Source organism: Vombatus ursinus, unplaced genomic scaffold, assembly GCF_900497805.2.
Source record: "Vombatus ursinus unplaced genomic scaffold, bare-nosed wombat genome assembly UNPS02014818.1, whole genome shotgun sequence".
Taxonomy (NCBI): domain Eukaryota; kingdom Metazoa; phylum Chordata; class Mammalia; order Diprotodontia; family Vombatidae; genus Vombatus; species Vombatus ursinus.
Genome location: NW_020954596.1, coordinates 74338698 through 74360108, shown reverse-complemented (window position 1 = coordinate 74360108; position 21411 = coordinate 74338698). Strand labels below are relative to the sequence as shown.

General features: G+C 33.9%; 1 protein-coding gene across 6 annotated transcripts in view; it reads right to left on the bottom strand.

Moving 5' to 3' along the window:
• Nucleotides 1–3006: 3006 nt before the first annotated feature.
• Nucleotides 3007–21411, bottom strand: part of YTHDC1 (YTH domain containing 1) — a 32916-nt gene continuing 14511 nt past the window's right edge. The window contains exons 5-17 of one of the 6 annotated variants that reach the window (XM_027836242.1): nt 18657–18746; nt 18093–18146; nt 17455–17549; nt 14876–14984; nt 14681–14798; nt 13060–13144; nt 11639–11805; nt 8915–8997; nt 7212–7248; nt 7077–7140; nt 6902–6964; nt 5511–5645; nt 3007–3349 (exon numbers count right to left, since the gene is read on the bottom strand). In XM_027836242.1, the coding sequence (XP_027692043.1) occupies nt 3107–3349; nt 5511–5645; nt 6902–6964; nt 7077–7140; nt 7212–7248; nt 8915–8997; nt 11639–11805; nt 13060–13144; nt 14681–14798; nt 14876–14984; nt 17455–17549; nt 18093–18146; nt 18657–18746 (1343 nt within the window). In that variant the 3' untranslated portion in view covers nt 3007–3106. The remainder of the gene's footprint in view (nt 3350–5510; nt 5646–6901; nt 6965–7076; nt 7141–7211; nt 7249–8914; nt 8998–11638; nt 11806–13059; nt 13145–14680; nt 14799–14875; nt 14985–17454; nt 17550–18092; nt 18147–18656; nt 18747–21411) is intronic. The other 5 variants (XM_027836243.1, XM_027836244.1, XM_027836245.1 and 2 more) reach the window with 5 other exon arrangements.

The following is a 21411-nucleotide window of genomic DNA, read 5'->3' as shown; positions in this document are numbered from 1 at the left end:
GGAGGGTGGAGTGAGAGACCAGTCAGTCCATTCAAGTGGCCATATATAGCAGTCAGAAATACTGGAGTAAAGCTGTGGGGAAGAAGCTGGGAGATATAGATTTGGTAGTTATCTGCACAGAGGTGATAATTAAACCTATGAGGGATGAAATCACCAAGGGAAAACATACAAAGGAGGCCAACAACAAAACATTAAGGAAACACTCCACAAATACTAACAGGAGGAGTCAGCAAGAACCTGAAAACATGGTCAGGGAGGTAAGAGAATGGAAGCCAGGAAAAGTGAAGCTATCTAGAAAAGTACAAGGACTATGAGGGAGGAAAATGTTATTAGACTGAGCAAAGAGGTAATTAATGACTTTGGAAAGAGCTGGTAAGGGTGGGAAAGGTCATGGTCATAAAAGATTGGAATGACTGGTGGTGAGAAAATGAGTTTGGGCCATAAGCTTAATATATTAAAAACTTGACAGTGAAGGACAGAAATAGGGGAAGTTAACTTAATAACAGGTTCAAACAAAGGTTTTTGAGCACGGGTAGAAACCCAACATGTTTAGCTTCAAAATGATTCAAGGCTCTGGAGAAGGTAAGGCTACTTGGACACCAACACAGACAATTACAAACTAACCTTTCCTTTCCTTTCCCTTCCCAACACTAATCACATACACTCACTTAACCCCCTTCTGCTTACTTACTGCTCACAACTGAATCCTTTCCACTCAGTTCCTCACATAAATGCTTTTTTCTTTCCACCTTTGCTTCTCTTCCAACTTCTGCTAAGGACAATCCATTCCATTTTTAAGCTAAAGTAACCCTGAGCATAACTAATGAATATGTAATGCCAAAGAAATGGGAAGCTTTAAGCTTGTGAAGAGACAAAAGAACCAGAGGTATGTTTATGAACCTTGAAAGCCCTCCTAAAATGTTCAAAATCCCTAAAGTGCCTCCATAACAGAGACAGTATCTCTTACCCTTTTTGTCCCCAAGAACCAGCAATTTTGATAAAAACAAAAACAAAAAAAAGTGGAATCAACATATCCCTGGCTCTCCATGTTCTAAATGTAAAAACTTTTGCATCAACCCTGCCACCCATTTACTGCCCTTTCTTCCTCTCATGCCACCAGATTTTTAAAAAGAGCTCATTGTTCCCAGAGCTTCATGGGCTTCTCATTTAACCTCATTGGCTTTTTAACCAGCTCTCCTCAAAGTAGCTCTTATCTTATTGCTAAATCCAATGACATTTTTGCTGCCCACCTATTTCTTGACAGCTTTTTAGCATTTCAACAGTACAAGAGCATTCTATTCTTCCTGACACCCTCTTTTATCTTCAGGAAATTATCTGGGAAATGAAAAGTAGAACATATCAAGTACCCAATAATCAGCCTACAACTCTCATGAGTGGAATTTGAACCAGGTTAAAATGTAATCCAGAAATATTTAACAAAATAAACACAATAAAACAAGTAATATTAAAATTTATAACTAAGTCAACATGCAGCCCACAGAGATAGTTTAGTGACCCCATTTCTGAGTTTGATACCACTGAACTAGATGACCAATAGTTATCCAAGAAAAAAAAAATTGTTCATTTGTCAATGTGACTGGAGCACTGGAAATCTGACAATTAAAAACAAAAACTATTAATACCATCAGTAGGAGTGAAAAGGCAAGAATGTTAATTTAAGTGTAAAGAACACAGGATATGGAGTCAGAAAACAAGGTTCAAGTTGAAGACTTACAGTTTATTAGCTTTGTGACCTTGGGCTAGTAATGACTAATTCTTTTGAGTGTGTTTCTACATTTTGTTAAAAGAGGGACAAGAATATTTGCACTACATTACTCAATTACGAATAAAGTGCAACATAAGTATGTATTTTTTTTTGTCAAGTCAAGAGGTTAATACAAATTCAGAATATGGAAAATGGAAAGGAATTATCTGACAAATTAGAATGGTCTGTTAGTAAACAGTTTTAAGCAATTGTACTTACAAAAGCAAGGGAGGAAAGTTACATCTATCTTGGGAACATACTGAACATTAGTCTACAATGCAGCAGTTTTCCAAAACACATCAAACTTGAAATAGAAAGTAATCCATATCTTGGCAGATAAAAGAAATAGCCTGGGTTACATTTCTAGTGTTGGAAACAGAAAAGGCAAGAAAAGGTTCCTGATACAGGAAATTAAAATAGCAAACTTAGAAAATCTAGCCTCTAAGCTATATTCTTTTAATGTTAAAAAATAACTTTCAAAAAGCTAAGAAATAAACACAACAGAAGTGTCAATCTTTACCAATTTATTTTTTTACAAAAAAAAAAAAAAAGCAAAAACAAAACAAAACAAAACAAAAAACTGGTAGCAATGTAGAATACAGGAGTTTCTTCTGTTGCCATACACGAAGGTTGTGAACATTCCAAGCCAATACATTTTGGAGAAGAAAGCTAAACAATAGCATTGACCAAAATGCTACTGAACATAGGAAGATTCTTTTTAAAAGGGTTAAAAATTAGATATCAATAATGTCTTCTTAATATTGCTTTCATCATTGAAGACTGAAAAAAAAAATAAAAATGTGACTGACTTTACAGAATTTAAAAAAAAAAAAAGGAAAATAAAAGAAAACAAGAGGCTGCTATAACACTGCCATGAAGTCAAACCATCATACTTCAATATTTGCATACTTGATAGCAGCATTATTTTCACTGAACCGTGTGCAACTACTTGTAGGAAAACATCAAAGCAAAATATCATGGCAGTTATCCATCAATATAAAAAAAACAAAAACAAAAACAAAACAAAAAACTCTAAGAGAAACACACTATATAAGCAGATGAACACTTATGGAGAATGAATCAATTATCTACATTCTTGACTTTTCCATTCTGCCCCAATAAAAGTGTCAACTCAAGCGTCAATTTTGTGCATTTTTTTGGCTGATTTGAGTTTTTCCAGTTCTTATATACTGCATGCTTGGAACAAAGAGGGTCATAATAAAACCTTTTACACAATGAACTTTAAGTAGACATCTGAAAATAAATTTACTACTTGTAAACACACAAAAAAAATACAAGAATTTTTTTGTTGTTTTTAAACAATCAGTGCTTCAAGATACATTATCTTCTGTATCGTCCTCTCTCCCCTCGGTCTCTGTCCCGATCACATAATCGCTCTCTCTCTCTCTCTCTATCTCTTCCTCGATCCCTATCTCTGTCTCTTCTGTTATCTCGAGGACGATCACGCTCTCTCTCTCGATCTCTTTCCCGGGGTCTGCTTCTTCGGCCACTGACAACAGCTTGTGTTCGACGAAGGAAGTCATCTACCCGCATATCATAATCATGCTGAAAAGAAGATGATATCTTAAACTTAGGTAAATCTGAAGACTTGGGATAGAAATAATAATGTTTTAATCTATGGAAAAGTTTTTGAGGGGAAGGGTTCTAGAAACTTTTTACTTTCTTTTAACATGGAACTTGATGTCTGACAATTTGCTAAAAATAGGATTAAAAATGTGCAAGTGATGGAGAAACCTCCTTTCTAGCACACGTTGGAGATGAATTATACAAAACCTCCACTACTAAAGCATTCATGCCATTTTCCACTCAAACTCAAGAAACATATCCAATGATATGTCTTCACAAATTTTATGGTTTAAAAAAATAACCTAGCAATCCTCTCCTACCACCACTCAAATTCCCTCACTGAATTCAAGTGAAATATTGCAGTCCGCAACACTTTGGGTTTGTTTTTTTCTCTCATCTAATTCTACCCACTATGCCACAAATTACAGTTGTGCCTTCTTCACACAAAGCTCAAGACTTTTTTATCTTTGAGATCCTCCATGAAGCTTTTCAAAGATAGCCTACTACTACTAATGGTAAGACAACAAAGAACATGAAGATTAATAACAATAACAACAACCACCAGCATTTATATAGTGCTTCAAAGTTTGCAAAGCTCTTTACATATATCATTTCATTTGAATTGTCACAAAAATCTAGGAAGTAAGAGCTATTATCCTTACTTTACAGATAAGAAGACTAAAAGTGAGAAATTATGTAATCTGACCAAGTTTACACAGCTTGGAAGGATCTGAGGCAAAATTTGAACTTGAGCCTCTATAATTTCATATCTAGCATTCTATGACTTGTACCACCTAGCTGCCTCCTAAGAACAATTTCAAATAATCCTTGAGCTTAAGGTACAGTCAAACAGGAGTTTGGAATGACCGTGGAACTACAAAGCAGAATCAAAAAGATGATCTGGAAGAAGAAAAAGTAGTTTTTTTAAAAAAGTCAAGGCCAGACAAGATTGGAGACCAGTCATGAGAAAATTAATACAAACGTTACTTAGCAAGATGTTTGTATGTCTAAGTTCAACCTTCTGCCTTTTTCTGTTCTTCTTATTCTTATCCTCCTAGCTCTCAAGTCACTTATCTAGGTTTGGTCTCCTGGTTTCCTCCCTTCACAACAAGGTCAACAAGAATATCTGGAGCAAAAGATTTGAAACAGAGTAACTTGGCTTGCCTTGTACACAATGTGCACATGAACTTTTATGCAAATACACAAGACAGGCATAAGCTGAACCAAAAACGGTACATTTATTATGATGAAATCCACTAAAAATGGGATATACAGGATTGTGAATGACTCAGCACAAATCTATAACTACTGAAAAAAACTTCATTTTCCATGTGTTACTGATGATATTCTAGGGTTGTCACCTTTGTAGAGAAAGAATGGCACAGTTATAAACATAAAAGTATTGTATATTGTCCTTGGCAGAATAAATATCAACATTTCAAAGTAAAATGCCATGGATTTTTAACAATTTTCAAATACATAATAAATACATTAAACTCAAACTGTCCTTACTGCCTGGGTTCTATCTCCTAAAAACCCAGGAATCTCATAATGGGGCTGACTTCTAACATAACACTCAACATGGGGATTCTTGTGAGGTAGTCTCAGACTTCACCAACTAACATGGAGAAGAAAGAATATTTATTATGAATAAAGTTATATCTGCTTTATTTTTTTTTGTTACCCTAATTTATGGCTATATCAACAATTTTTAGTATTTTCCCATAAAAATGATGAAACAATCTAATCAAGCTAACTAAATTTCTGTTACTTCTTGCTGAAATCAACTGCATTTCTATTAGTGCCAACCTATCTGTAAGCATAACGGCAAGCTGGTTATATTGTTGCATTAAAAAAGGCTTAGAAACAGTAACCTGAAAGAATAGAAATTAGGTGTCTTTAATGAAGGTTCCATCAAGAATAGAACAAATTCTGAACTAACCTTAGTCTAAGCAGTTAAAACACTGTCTAAAAATCACTTTGGGAAATTGAATGTCATCTATCTTACTAAAAACAAGAATTACTATGAACAGTCTACAATGGAAACATAAAACGGCTTGCTGAATATAATCTGATGTACTCAAAAGTCAAATTACCCACAACCCACAGAATTCAAAGTCATCCAACCCCTCACATGTTTGCTTTCAAGTGCACTTACTACTCGTTTATCTCTGTATCTTGCTTCATGGGGTACTGGATGATGTCCTGAGTAAGGGGGGTGGGCTTGAGGAGGTGGAGCATGGTGCTGATAGTAAGGATGATGTGGTGGTTGTTCAATTCCTGGATAAGGGGGCTAACAGAAAACACACTTTGATAAGCATCTTCTCAATAAATAATATGTTTAAGTTTTCCATCTTAGCATATACATTTCAAAGGAAAAAAAAGTAACCTAACTTGTATCCAAAAGACATGACTTATTTTCCAAAATACTAGGTTACTTCTCAAAAACTTTTTTAACCTTATTCATAAGTACTATAATTCTAACTTCATATTTTTTTTAATTTTACAAATGTACTTAGACCATTCTCCATTCATAACTAATTCAATATAATCATGACTAAAATAACTTAAAACTCACGTTGGCAGGCAATGTGCTTATAGTAAGAGCTAGCATTTATGTAAGTGCCTACTATGTTTCAGGCATTGTGCAAAAGCGGTTTACAAATATTCCCATTTGATCCTCACAACTCTGGAAAGTACAATTATTACCCCCATTTTACAAGCTGAGGAAGCTGAGACAAACAGCAGTCAAGTGACGTGGCCAACGTCACACAGCTAATTAAGTATCTGAAGCTGTATTTGAACTTTGGTCTTCTTGACTACAAAAGCCCAGCACTCTATCCACCGCACCACCAACTGCCCTCTGCCTTATAAGTGGATTTGGAGTCATGAAAATCTGGGTCCAGGTCCAGTCTGACAAATACTATGTGCCTCTGAACAAATTACCTAGCCTTGTAGCATTCCAAGCAACTCTTTAAGATTATAAATTGCAGAACTGCTCATTTGTATTTAGAGGGAGATCACACAGCTGAACCAGCATGAAAATGCCACTATCAAAAGAAAAAACAAAGCAGATGAAGCCGGTTTTATATTAGTTTCTCGAGAAAAATCAGCAAAGATCTAAAAACTGAAGTTCCATATTTTCCAAACTGTATTCAGTGTATATCTTCCAATTTTACTGGTATTTTCATAAAGCACTAGCAAGACATATCCCTGGTTGAATAAACAAGTTGTTTCAATTACTCTAAAAACAGTGTCTCAAACATCTTCTACAACTTAAACTTAAAACCATAATTAAAAACATTTTTTTTTAAATCACCAGAAGCAATGAACTTTAAATTAAAGCTGGTTCAGTGTTTAAGGTAGAGGAATATCTGATTTTGTCAAATCAAGTCACACGGAATTATTTCCCTCATCCAAAAAGAACATGTCTATTTCATTTGTACAAGACTCAATTAACTGATAAAATTCAATCTTTGCCAAAAGCGCATTAGCACTGCAATTAAAGCTAAATATTTTTTAAGAAATCAAGATGTACAGAATACAAACCATTCCCTGCCATGGTGGTGGTGGTCCCATGTTGTGAAATTCTCTCACATAATCATTGTAGGACTAAAATGAAAGACCATAAAGTTAATATTAAATAAGGTAATGTTTTAGAACTGCAAATGAACCACATTCCAAATTTTCCCATGTTTTAAATTTAAAGTATTAAAATACTTACCCCATTTAGAAAAACATCTCTGCGAACTCCTGAAAATCGTCTGTTGGGAATAAGATTTGTGAAACTAAATTCGGGTAATTCATAAACTAGTTCCCAGAATGTTGCTGAAAATTAATCAAAAGAAACCCAACTTACCTATCTACTTCTTGATACCGTGGATCCTTTAAATACCCTGTTTAAACATCAAGCATTTTAGTAAATTAAATTTATAATTTGCACATTCATCAATAAAACTGCCTTTCCACTCAACTTTAATTCTCTCTAAAATATCTGGAGGTTAAATGAAGCCATTGCAATTTCAATAGCATCTGAAACTGTCTCTTGAGTGTCTTTGGTATTATGGATAGTAAGAAAACAATTAGATATCTGGTTAAGAGAATGATAAGCTTCTGAATACATTTTCAGATTAATGTTCTGATTCATATTAAACATATGGCCAGTTCATAACAATGGTAGGTATAATATTAAGGGTTAGCATGGGAGATACCTGAATCAAACTTTAACACAAATGCTTATAATCCAAATTCAAAAGAACAGGCAGATAAAAGATATAAACCCTGCCAATTCAATAGAAGATATGCAAGGAAAAAAAAGCTGGAGGAATAAAGTGCAATGAATTGAGACACAGGAGAACTAGATTCTAATAATAGCTCTTCCACTGACAGTGGAATTCTATTCCATTAAGGGAGTCACTTAACCTTTGTGGGCCTAGGTTGACTCACCTGTAAAAATGGGGGTTGGCTACAAAATCAATAAGCCCCCTGCCCCAGCTCTTCAGAGTTTAACAAAATCTATGGCTCATAAAAGTGAGGGTTTTGACATTCTTTTCAAATTTCTTAACAGAGATACTATGGATAAATTTAAGAGAATTATCAATTAAAAAAAAGAAATCATATCTTAGAACAGAAATATTAAAAGAACTCAAAAATTTCAGGCCAAGAAAATAAGAATACATATTAAATTGTGTATTTTCCTGGTAGACTAAATTTATATTTTCTGGATTAGCTCCTCTTACAAACAAAAATAAAGCATAAGAACAAGGCACAGAGCGGACTGTGAACTAGTAAATCAAGAAGCAAGACTGAGTCAAAAAGAACTGGGTTCAAATCCAACAGTTTTTTCAGTGCCCCAGATTGTCATTTTGTGAAAAGTTTCCTCTCACCAGAAATTGCAAGATACCAATGAATGTCAAGTTAGGAACAAAATAAAACAAAACAAAACAAAACAAAAAGTGGCACTGTATACAGTGCATCCATTCTTTTTAAGAAAACAACAACACTGTAATGCGGATTTTTATAGTAAAATTTTCCCAATGACCAAGCATTTACTTTCTCTCCATTCCCTTTTACTTTGGGGGTGGGAGAGTGGAACATTTAAAAAATATGCAAACCATCTGTTCTTACTATTCCAAATGTCTAAAATATTAAGTAGTTTTTAAAGAGACAGGTCTTAGACTTCATGCTTTGAGCTCATAAAAGATTTTATAGGGTTCCTTAGTCCATCCCTCATTTATAGAGAAGCAATCTTATTCTAGTAGTTCTCACTATAAATTCCTCTGCATTGTCTCTCAAAACAGTTATCAGTTTTTAAAATGATTCTTAAATGCATTAAAATTAATACGAGCTATATAATAATGATCTGCATTGGTTCTGAATTTTGAATCCAATTACAAAGGGAGATAAGGTAGTAGGGGAAAAAATGCTAATAAGAATTTCTAAGATTTAAGTATTCAGATCTTTGTATTTTCCCAGTTTTAAATTCTTATCGTTGTAAAAGCACTGTAATTCTAAAATAATTCTAAAAAGCCAAACATATTTGCATGATTGTAAGATATTAACCTGGTCTTTGATGAAACTCAGGAGGATAGTCAATCCTTGGTTTCTTTCTGCTGTTATGAATATCATAATCTTCTGGTCGACGCCTATACAAATTAGACACATTAGACATTAAACCAAAACCTGTTTTCAAAATGGGAAAGCAGAATATTTGACAGAAATAAGCAAAAAGATCAGGCCATGGTTTCCTTTAGGGATCATTTCTCAATTTTTAGTCAGCTTTGAGTAGACCTAAAGTTTCTAAATCTTCCATTTCTTTAAGCTTTTAGTATTATCACAGACCATACCCTAAACTTTACTGCTGGAGGCAGAACTACTTGTCATTCTGATGTCTCATGCTAAGACCAGACACTTGGAAAGAGTAACCTGCTCAAAACACGTAAAGTCACATTTTAGTATTTCAGACAGAAATAACAAGTCAAATTAACTGAGCCAAAGAAAATTCAACATTAATTTTCACAACTAATCTAAATAAAATCTCAATTCAATACCCTTTGTTCCCACCACCACATACCTCAAACCACCTATTTTATTTTATTACAGATGTAATTTCAAACACCAGCTTTAAAAAATTATGTAAAGTATGTGTATAGTATGTGTGCATGTGCATGCATATTTACTTGCAGGGTTGTCTTCTTTTTAAGTGATCAAACAGAAAAACATGGGTAGGTTTAAAAGACAAAAAAAAAACAAAAAACAAAAAACAAACTACCTAAGTGAATTTGTCTTCAAAGCCTTTGGAAAGATCACTTATCTTATGGCTAGGTGTCTAGCAGTCATTAAGGCCACATTTTATTTATGTTCATTAGCCCTTTACACAAAAAGAAAACATTTTAGAGCTAATATGGGTAGTTCATTGTGTTCGATGTCCCTAGGGACAAAAATAAAAAGCATAACTCTTTCCCTTAAATCTCAATGGTATTATTATAGGGCATTACAAAACACATTGTTTTACTTCTAGGTAGTGACTCTAAAAGATACCGCAAAAAAGGAAAGAACTCTTAATATTTATCCAAATATTCAGACATCAAAATGAGATGTTGTACTCATTCATCTACATTTTTCCTTGATATTAAAAAAAAAGGCAATAAGTTAAACTCCAACCAATTAACACTTTTTTTTTCCTTCAGCAACCATCTGGAAAATGACCAACATTTGCTTCCATTTAACTGACTTTTCACCCTCATAACAATTCTCAATATTTATACAAACTGCAATAAAAAAGTGAAGAAATGTTTAAGCCTCTGACAAACCCCAAATCCTCCCCCCACCAACAGAACAAAGCAGTTGCATCTACAGTAAATATGACTAAGAAAATTAAAAGCTGGTGTAAAGAATAAACATACCGCTTTCTTGTAGTTTGGGGAGTGCATTTACGACCGGTATAAAACATGATAGTAACAGTTCATATAGTAGTCCAACTACTGACTTTAAGCTGTAAGCCACATACATAAATGGAGGCCCTGGCAGGCTCGAGAGAAGGTGTGGTGGTGTTAAATGTATAGTTTGCAGTCCATTGCAAAACTGAGGTAAAAACTTCACTTGTAAATACTTTATTGCACTGGAAACCTCTTAGTTTAAAACTTCAAAAGACATCTTGGTGCTCAGTCCTTTTAGGCCAAAAATAAGGGGGCTCTGCCAGGTTTCCTCCTACCTATTCGATAGTGTCCTTTTAAAGCTCAATGAAATAGGGGCTCTTGTTGGATATCTGTACCTACCACAGGATGTTTCCTCCAAAAGGAAACTTAACCAAAGGTTTCATCCCATCAAACCACACATCCAACAGTCTTTAGCAGAAAACTTTAGATTTATCTTTATGCAAAGTGGCTACAGGGGAAGGTGTTTGGTAGAAGGGCTTATATCAGTCCTTTGCAAAGACTTCTCCAATTCTGTAACAAGTTATACCCCCTTTTTTCCTGGAAAATGCTGTTTAGTTCATAAAGCAGTGATCAATAAACCTTGACGATCCTCTAAAAATATTAAGTCCGCGAGTACTGCCAGCATCTGGAAAGGTTGTAAACAGACACAGCAACAGCCATTCTTTTTGGGTTGTTGCCGGGTCTCCCAGGGCCACTTGATCTGATCCCCTTTGGAAAGAACCTATTGTTTTCAGAAGCTCAGCAAGATGTATGAATTCAGTGGTTACATGTTAGAGAACATTTGGCAATGGGGTTAACACATCACGGTGACACAATTTGAAACAGTCCCAATAATGCTCCTCTTGAATATCAAAATAACTTAAAACATTTATCCTCTAAATGAGGCGCCATCTTCTGAAAAATTATTAGTGATCCTTTATAAAAGTCCCATATCTGATAAGGCTTATCCAGAGACACACCTGAAAGAAAAGGCTTTTACAAAATATTAACAACTTTTTTTCATATAAATTTTTGCTTCCTCCTCCATTCTAGCCTGTTCATAGCAAATCAAAGCCCACCTCACTTCAATGTTATACATTGTATTATTTGTAAATTATCTAAACTAGGTATCACTCTTTAGCAAACATTTTTTTCTGCATAAGGAAAGATCCCCATTTTCCTCTTGAAAAATGACTGAGACCAAGGTGACAATGTGAAATCCTCAATGAAGCCACAAACTAGTCCATGCAGCTTGATTTGAGGATTTTCTCTCTTCTTTACCGCAGGGCAAACTTTTGACGAATCACATTCCTCCATCATGTTTATTCTGATACATGTGCCTATTATCAGTCCAAAGAACGTTTCTAACCTTCCCACATCCCGGACTGGTTCTCGACGGGAAGGACGTCCTCTTGAACGGGGCTGTGAATGCATTCTTCTCTTGTGACGCATTTTATGAATGACCTGATACAAGTCAATACTTTCATCGGGGGGAAATAGAAGACAAAGCTGGGTTCCACATTCAAGCTCAATTTCCTGGAATAGGAAAGTAGCGATTTACAAGCTGCAAACAGGAATAAACTTTCAAAAGACTTGTAGCATTTTCCTGAGGTTTTTATAAACAGAAACAAGTTGAGACAGAGGCTTTATTCCCATGGTTAAGGATCAAGTGTGGTTCCATTAATCTGCCAGCTCTTAAGAGTTTCTTTTCAGTTGTTATTACAGAGGGGGTGACCACTGATGGAGGGGAGATACTTGGTTGGGATCATCACATTAAAGTAGCACAGAAAGTTCTTTGTTGATAACTGATTGTTACGATCACAGTTGCAGAAAAAGGAATACTCCTTTTGTGCAAAACACAAAAATGCCAAGTCAAAGTTATCACCTACAATGGAGTCCAAACACAGAAAAAATGATAATCCCATTAACTAAAATTAATAACCTAATTTATGAGCAGCAGTCATAAATCAGAAGGTCAACTTAACTCATGTATTTATTATAATCTCTTTTCACTGAAATTTTCACATTATAAACTAGTGAAATACACTTTAAAAATGTAAATTGGTGTTCTTCAATTAACTCTTAAGATTATTCAGAGTGAATACAACATAAACTTTCACTTCTATATTATTAGTTTAAGCACTGACTGAAAATACTTATTTTATTTGTTTCTGAAATGAGGAAGATGATTAGGATATTTTTGGTTATTTAAAACCAACAGATTTCTTCAATGTCTCTTCAGAACACTTCTAAATATGACATCGTAAAAAGAACACTTCTAAATATGGCATCGTAAAAATAACCTTTTAAAGAATTTTTCCACACTTTGTATTAAAATACATTTCATAATGCTTCAATTTAGTCAGTAAACTTGAAGCTATAGAATCTATGTGTCATAGAAGTCTATAAAAAGGCAAAGCAGCTCCCAGGCTTCAAAAAGATAAAAACCTCAAATCTCAATTTCTTAAGAGTTTCTCCAGACCGTACTACCTAAAGAATCACAGTTGTTATGACGTTAAGGGGAATATATTAGCTAACATCTGTGATTCTAATGAAAACAAACATTAAGTTCTAAAAAAAGAAAACTTCTGCTTGTGTTGTTCATTCTTATTTTCCTTTGTACCATTATTTTAAAGACACTGTTTTTTGAGTCGTAAAACAGAATTAAAAAAGAATACTTTAATACTGATGAAGCAAAATGGCTTTTGATGAGGACTTATAAAATAAGAACTTAAACACTAACCATTTGTTGTTTTAACTTTATTAAAAGCTTCAATTAAACTGACAAACCTGTCCATCGCGTCCAATCTTAACTGGTTTATGTTCATTCCAAGGATTGGTAAGGTGAGCAGATTTAGTGAAGGGCAATTCACGCCTAAATATAGAAGTAGCATCAAACATATTATTTAATTGTTCTTAGTAAAGGTCCTTAAACAAAATAGTTTATTTCACTCCCATAGTAAGCTGATTTAAGCATAAAAACCCTCATTTTTACTATACAAAAATGTAGGGAGATTATTTCACAAATAATGACAATTTGTAAAAATAGATCACTCAGCTGATTGAGAACATTTGACAGAAATGCTTTCTTGTACCTAGCTTGTTTTTTTTTTTTTTTTTTAACACCATCCACAAATGGGCAGAAGTTGTGATCACAATCTCCATAGTTGGGCGGCAAGTTGTCAGGCTGGATTTCAGCAATACAGAACATAGAATGCTTTAATTATGTAAACTTAAATATAATGTTGATATGCCACATAACTTAGCAATATAAATAAATGAACTACTTTCTTATTGTGTTATATATCTGTCACTAAGCTCCTTTAGAGTTAAGAATCACAAAGTAGAAAGCAGTAGACTAGGAACTGTCAAATTTGAATTCTAATCATGCTCTGCCATCACTCTTAACTTGGGCAAGTCACTCAGCTTCTCAGCTCGAATAACTTCTGAGGCACTTTTCCCTCCAGTTCTTAAAAAATAATAACTATATGCTTCTTAAACTTCTGCAAACCCCTATGTTGACTATATAGTAAAATTAAATAACTCTTGGTTGAATGATCAATGAAAATGAAAGGAGTCAACATCCGATAAGATTTTATCTCCTTAATAACAAAATATATTAGGCAATGATTAAATGATGACAAAGCTGACATCTATTTTAATTTTACTTAAAAATATGAGTCTCTCATATCCCCAAAAAGTGAAGTATCAAGAAAGGTTCTATATATGACAAAATATTCAGAATAGCAATTTGGTAGCCAAAGGAAAAAAAAAGAAGAAAAGAAATAAAATAGAACATTCATCACTTTGGGATACCAGCTCTGAAATCAGAACAACTGGTTCAAACTCCACCTTTATTAAACTTACTACCCATATGTTATTCTTGGGCAAGTTCCTGGGCCTAACTTTTCTAATCGGTAAAAGGGGGAATACTAAACTGCCTAGAAAGCCTCTCAGGTCTATGCATAATCACAGAAGACCAATTAATTTTGAAATCACAATTCTGAAATAAATTCAAAATTCTGGTTCTCCTATGTACCCAAAAAGAAACTCTTAGCCAGTTATCATCTATAAAATGGGAGAGGAGAGAGATGTTAAACTAGGTAAGGTCTCCTCTATGTTTAATGTCTATGTCTTATAATGCCCTCCCATACTAATAAAGGAAGTCTTTGAAACATAAAAGTTCTAACTAAACCCAATACATACAAATTCTTTGAATGCCCTGTATTCCTTAAGAGCAAATTGTCCAAATCAGCCCTGAAATTTCAGGGAAGGAATAATTTGGTAATAATTTTTAAATTAACATTAAAGAATTTTGTCAGAGAGTCTGCATTGTAATCATTAAAAAGAGCTAATAAAAAATTAGAGAAACTTAATCTTTTAAATTTTAAAATGTAAGTTTGTAATTTACCTGCAAATCCAGTCAATTTTAAAGACGCCTCCAAGCATTTTAGCATTCATTCCTGCAGGCAGAACCCAATGTATAGGAGATCCTCCATGATGGGACTCTGAAGAGAGTCTTGCAAACCCTAAGTAACAGAAATAATAATATAATGGATGCTAACCCAAAAAAGCTGCTCTTATAATCAAAATTATTTTTTTTTACCTTGAAATTTTCCACTCTCTCTTACAGAAAATATCAAAATAACGCTTCTTGCAGATCTGAATGCAGCATTCAATTTCTTTTCATTTACTGGAAGTGTTGACCATACACCCTACAAAAATAACATAAAGAACATTAAATTAAAAAATTTTAAGCTAAAAGTTAAATGATGATTATGTACTTTATGGTGGATTTCCATAAAAATTCATAAAAGGATTACACAACACAAACATAGAATTCCTCTAGCCACCCTTTTTTAGAGTCAAATTTGGCAATCTGGTGAAACCTATGGATCTCTTCATAGAATAATATTTTTAAATACATGAAAGAAAATACTCAAGATTGCAAGGGAAGCCAGTTATATGAAATGTAGTTATTAAAATATTTTTTAAAAAGAAGTTAAGAGACCCAAGGTTAAAAATAGCTTTAGCCAGTATTCTAGCTTCATTTAAAAAAAAAAATTGTGTGATTTTTCGTTTTTTATTACCTTCATTTCTGAATATACCCCTACTCAGTGAACCAACTCCTGTAAGTGTCTCTCCTCCAAAAAAAATTTAAAGGAGGGAAAAGGGAAAGCAGTTGAGTATCTGGTCATGTTTTAAATGTTTAATAACAGTCAGATTATTCTAAAGTAAATGAACAATTTTCAGATGTAGCTATTTTGTAATGTGCTAGCTCAGAATTTTTTTTTACTGTGTACTTTGTGTTTTAAATACCCATTTAATTCAAATGTTCATATAACAAGTCTACTTAACAGGAGTGTGTGTGTATACATACATACAAACATGTGTACGTACACACACACACACACACACACACACACACACCTGTATTTCTCCTAAAATTATTTACACAATCATGTAAAAAGCTCATTCCTAGGGCACTACAACCAATCATTTTAATACATCATTCTAATGAAATTGTCTCTGGAGGAAAAAGTTGTAGTGAGCACCAGTTGAACCCCACACATCTTTCTTCCTTTTCACACAAAAGGCATTCTAATATTAGTGACTACCTAAGCTTAGCCCCTTAAGTCTGAGAAGGATCATTAGATATACTCAGATTGGCTTCTTGATGCAATATGCCCTTATCAATCCTTATTGGCCAGGACTAAAAATGTCAGAAACATTTAAGTAAAAGTTTAAGCTCTTAGTTTAGCTCTTGATACCTACCATATGCTTTGTAAAATTAATCCCTGGGAACCATGAATGAGATAATTTTAAGAGTCATAGATGAAACAAGTATAATATTGAACTTATTAAAATAACAAAGAAGTTTCCAGTTCCTATAACACTGTCCTTCTAAGTTCCTTTGAAAGGCATTCTCCATTTATTCAACATTTCTTGAGCATGTAATAAATTGAATGCACAAAGCCAAGCACATATAAAGGTAAAAAAGAAATAGTCCCTGTCTTTAAAAAGCTGATACTCTACCAGTAACTGAAAAATATAATTGGGGAGTGGAGGACATATCTACTGTGGGCCTTAAAGACTCATTCTATTCTTCTATTAACTTCCAAATTAGTCACTACTCTTCTAATAAGGCAATTCTTGACAAATGCTTTATTTCCCATCAATTGTTCATCTTAAATATACAAGCTTTATTTTTAAATATATCTATTAACAAATCTCATTTTCAAAATGTTTGAAATTGAATGGACCAAATACAAAATAATAATCCTAATAAAAACCAAACGGGGCAGCTAGGTGGGGCAGTGAATACAGCACCAGCTCTGGAGTCAGGGGGACCTGAGCTCAAATACAGCCTCAGACACTTGACACTTACTAGCCTGGTGACCCTGGGCAAGTCACTTAACCCCACTGCCTAGCAAAAAAACCCAAAACATAACAACAACAACAAAAGTCTCCTTTGGAATATAAAAGATGTCTTTTTAAAATAATCATAAGATTCCCACCAATTACTTTAACCTATTTCCATTAATGATGATGATGATAACAGCATATAATAAGAATAGCAGCATTTTTATAGCACCTATAATGTGCAAGGTACTATGTTAAGTGCTTTAAAAATATCTCATTTAATCCTCACAACCACCCCAGAAAGTAGGTACTATTATCATGCCCATTTTACAGCTGAGGAAACCAAGGCAAATAAAGATTAAGTTGCCTTTCAAAGGTCACACACCTAGAAGTATCTGAGGCCAAATTTGAATTCAGGTCTTCCTCACTCCAGTTCTAGCATCACCTACTAAAATTGTTCTAAGTTTTTAAAACTACAGTCTAACTGCAACGTTCTTAATATTTTACAAAAGGCAGCTGTTACAAGACCATTGTTCATCACAAGGTACAGGTGAAGAGTTACATATTTAGTAACATTTAGTAACATAGGTTCTTTAACAGCAAGCACAGTCTTTCTACTTGTAGTTTTCAACAAATGGCTACAATATAAATTACATAGAGTAGATTTTGTTACTCTTCGTAGCTCAGAATATAATCTTCAATGAAAATTGTATTTAAGTAGTTTTTATGCATATTTCACATGTTATTTTATTGCAAGAGAGAAAAGTCAAGTTCACATGCTTAGAGAGATTATAGAAAAAAATTTTTGAACTGATGCTGTACCTTGGCTTTAGCAAGAGAGACATTCTCATGGTTGTTACTCTTTATAAGGAAGAATCTTGCATCCTGAAGAACATATTTAAGTTTACTTGTTTGGTCTGAAAAATAAATTCCAAATTTATTAAGACAGAACTATTATCAAACCAGGTTTTTAATTCAATTTACTCTAGTTGACCCCCTAGACCCCAACTAAATTCTTAAAAATCATGAAAACCCCCTCAAACCTGGAGAACTATGCAACAGAAAACACAATGCAAAGCTTCAGAAATGAAAAAAACATGAAAGCCAAGGAAACTTAGTAATGTTCCGATACACTGTTATTCTGCCAAGTGCCAAAGACGACTCTTTAAAAAAGTTTTTAATTATACCACATATGGTTTGTATATTTATGAGAACAGAAATCACTCTAATGCCTATAAAAAGCATAAGATGATGGGAAAACATTTGCTGTTGTTCTAAAACACATGTAGTAACAAATCAAGATGTTTATATATAAACTTACAGTAATATCAATTTTACAAATATATCGGAACATTACTACTTTATAAATTGTTAATGAAGTACAGACAACGCAAAACAATGACTTATGATGCGGCATGCATTAAAAAAGTTGTTTGTTTGTTTTCAAATTTAAATGATACCTTTTCGGACAGCACGAACGGAAGATGATAATTTCTCATGCTTCTTTTCTGAACCTGTATTTAGCCAAAGTACATTTGTTCAGATTGAGCCTTAATAGAGATAAGACACAATTTCTACAGCCTTGTCACATATAATTCTCATTCATGACAAATTATCCTTCCTTGCACACCCACACACGCAAAAGTAATACTGTTCAATGTGCACGAGTGTTTTGTTTTTTGGAGTTCTTTTGTGGGTTTTGGTTGTTTTTTTTTTTTTATCTATGTATTTGAACAGTTGCACACTCAGAAAACTAGTCACTGAATCATCATCTTCCAAGAAAAATAAAAGTGAAAATATCACTTAAGCAGTAACAGAACAGCATTAAAATAATACAGGAAAAAGCTTAGTTTCCCTTAGAGTAATTTATTACATTGAACATGCCAAAAATCAAAACTAACTGACATTAACAACTTCACACTAAACTAATTTCCACACATTTCTATATCATTGCATTTTTAGTCCATGTATTAAAGTTACAAACGTGATAATAATCATTATCAAAAACAATCAAAAGGAAATACCTGCGTAGGATTCTGATGCAGAACTTCCACTTCTATCAAAAACGATTGGAGATATGCCTCTGGCTCTCTTCCTTTCTTTCTTTTTCTCATCTAAAAAAATCCCAAAATAATTAGAAAAAAGAGGGCAATAACTATTACGGAAAACAAAATAAAAATAGGTGCTACACAATAAGAAAGTAACTATCAGTTACACAGCAGGTCCTTAACACGGCCCAAAATAAGAAAACATTATTATTATGTGACTTCTGTCCAATCTTAAACCTTCCCAAATGTATATTATACACCAAATAACAGTTTGTAAAGAGGATGATAAGGACCATTAAAATATCAAAGAATTATTGCATTTTGAAACAGAATGAATTTTAGAGATAATCTTGTCCAACTTCCCTCATTTAACAGATAAGAAAAGAGACTTAAGAGAGTGATTTTAATCAACTGAAATCTGCCACCACAGTTCTGGAAATATCTGGTGCAAATTTTCGCTAGCAACAAATAAAATTTTAACACTTGGAAGAGTAGGGGGCAGCTAGGTGGCGCAGTGGATAGAGCACTGGCCCTGGAGTCAGGAGAACCTGAATTCAAATCTGGCCTCAGACACTTGACACTTACCAGCTGTGTGACCTTGGGCAAGTCACTTAACCCCATCGCCTAACCCCCGCCTCCAAAAAAAAAAAAAAAGAAGAAAAAAAGACTTGGAAGAGCAACATATACAAAGAAAAAAAAGTCAGAAGTCTGGTTTCAAATTGAAGTTTTGCCACTTTACTGTGTGATTTAGATGGTTTGCCCTCAGCCTCATTTTCTTCATCTATAAAATCGCTAATATTACTTGTGCCAACTATCTCATGGAATTGCTTTGAGAAACTAATAAGATAATGAATATGTAAAGCATTTTGTAAACTTTAATGTACTAAAGTAAACTGTTACTATGTATTTCAACCAAAAAATGGGAAGAAAACTATTGCTAAATCAAACAAGTGTTTCACTGGAATGTTGAGTACTAGACATCTATCCGAAGTGATATGAAAACAAGATCACCTTAAAAAGACCTGTTTTTCAGAAAACAAAAAGCCACAAATGTCATGTATATGCGTAAATACAATTTATCTCCTCAAAATTACCAGATTCCTTTTATACCCATAATTCTTCCCATCTAATTTATGGCTTCTTATTCCTTTTATTTTTATTCTTCTGTATGCTCTAAAATTTTTTATGGCATTTCTCATCAAGAGCTGTTTCTAGAAAAGAAAGATGTTCATGATTCTTTCTTTAGTACTTTCTTGTCCTTCTTGGACTTTGACCTTTCCCAGAAAAGGTAGGAGCAAAGCAGGTTCAATTAAAAATCTCTCCCTAAAATCTAGAAAACAAAATCTAGCTATTGTTAGTCCCAGATAATCAGTTAATTAAAGCTGACACCTATAAGAAGAAGTTTTGATTCTAAGTAGGGTCACTGCTTCAGATAAAACCCTGTGATAACATGGAGTTATTATTATACATTAGAATTAAATTATAGAATATTAGAGCTTAAAAGGATTGTTCAGATGATATAGTCCAAGTACACTCATTATATAGCTAAAAGAACTGAGGCCCACATTTACATAGGGAGAAGGTAGCAAAATCAGGAAAGAATCTGGGCCTGTTAATTCCTGATAAAGTACTCCTATCATGATGTTTTTCCCTCATTCTCATAACTCTGACTTCAAATAGGTAACAAGTATATGTAGCAAAAAGCATGAAGTGTGAAAAGATAGTATTAAGAGGTTTCAAAGATGAACTCTTCTATATTATAAGCTAAATCATATCAGACACCTAGTTATTCTTAGCGAACAATTGCTTTAGGAGTCATAGTTGAACCCTTATCTACAATTTGATCTCAAATTCAACCAACAATTATAAAGCGCTATGCTAAGTAGCAGGGATACAAAGGTTAAAAAATGAACAACCCTACTCCCAAAGAAGTTTACATTCTACTGGAGGAAAAAAAATGACCAACCCTACTCCAAATTAGTTTACACTGTACTGGAGGAATCAGACATAAACAAAGATATATACTAGAAATGTGTGTGTGTGATGGGGGCAAAGAAGAGATCCAAAGTGCTCTAGAAAACTGCGAGGAGACAACAGTCTTGTCAACTGACAGGATCATTGAAGTGGAGGTAGTGCTTGAGTTGAGCCTTGAAGGAATAGAACAACTGAAAGGCAGAGAAGTAGCATGGTATAGTGGAAAGAAGGGTGAATTTATCTTGCTCTATCTTTTGGGGCCATTTAAGCTCACTGGGTTTCAATTTCCTCAACTGTTAAAATGAAGAGGTTGGACTAGATGCCCTCAGAGGCCCCTTATGTCTCTAAATCTGTGATCCTATTATCATAAGGAATATATCTCAGGAATAGAGGATGCCATGTAAAAATGCAGAATGATAATCTGGGTTCCTTTCCTTTCTTATCTCTGTATTGCAGCTTTCATGTTATCAAATGGAATTTTCCAAGTCTCAACAAAGACTGTATGTATACTGGGACCCTGCATCTGACTCCTTTAAATGGCTTCAAATGATTTGTACTTTAGGCCCTCAGCATAAAATGGATGAGGACCTCTGCCCTATAGCTTAAGGGAAGGAAGTGTTTCCAAATGGTAAAAAAAAAAAATCATACATTTTGTGTATTTCAGACCAGATTTTTAAAACAGCTCAAAGAAAACACTGTCCCCTGCCAATACACACACACACACACACACACACACACACACACACACACACACACA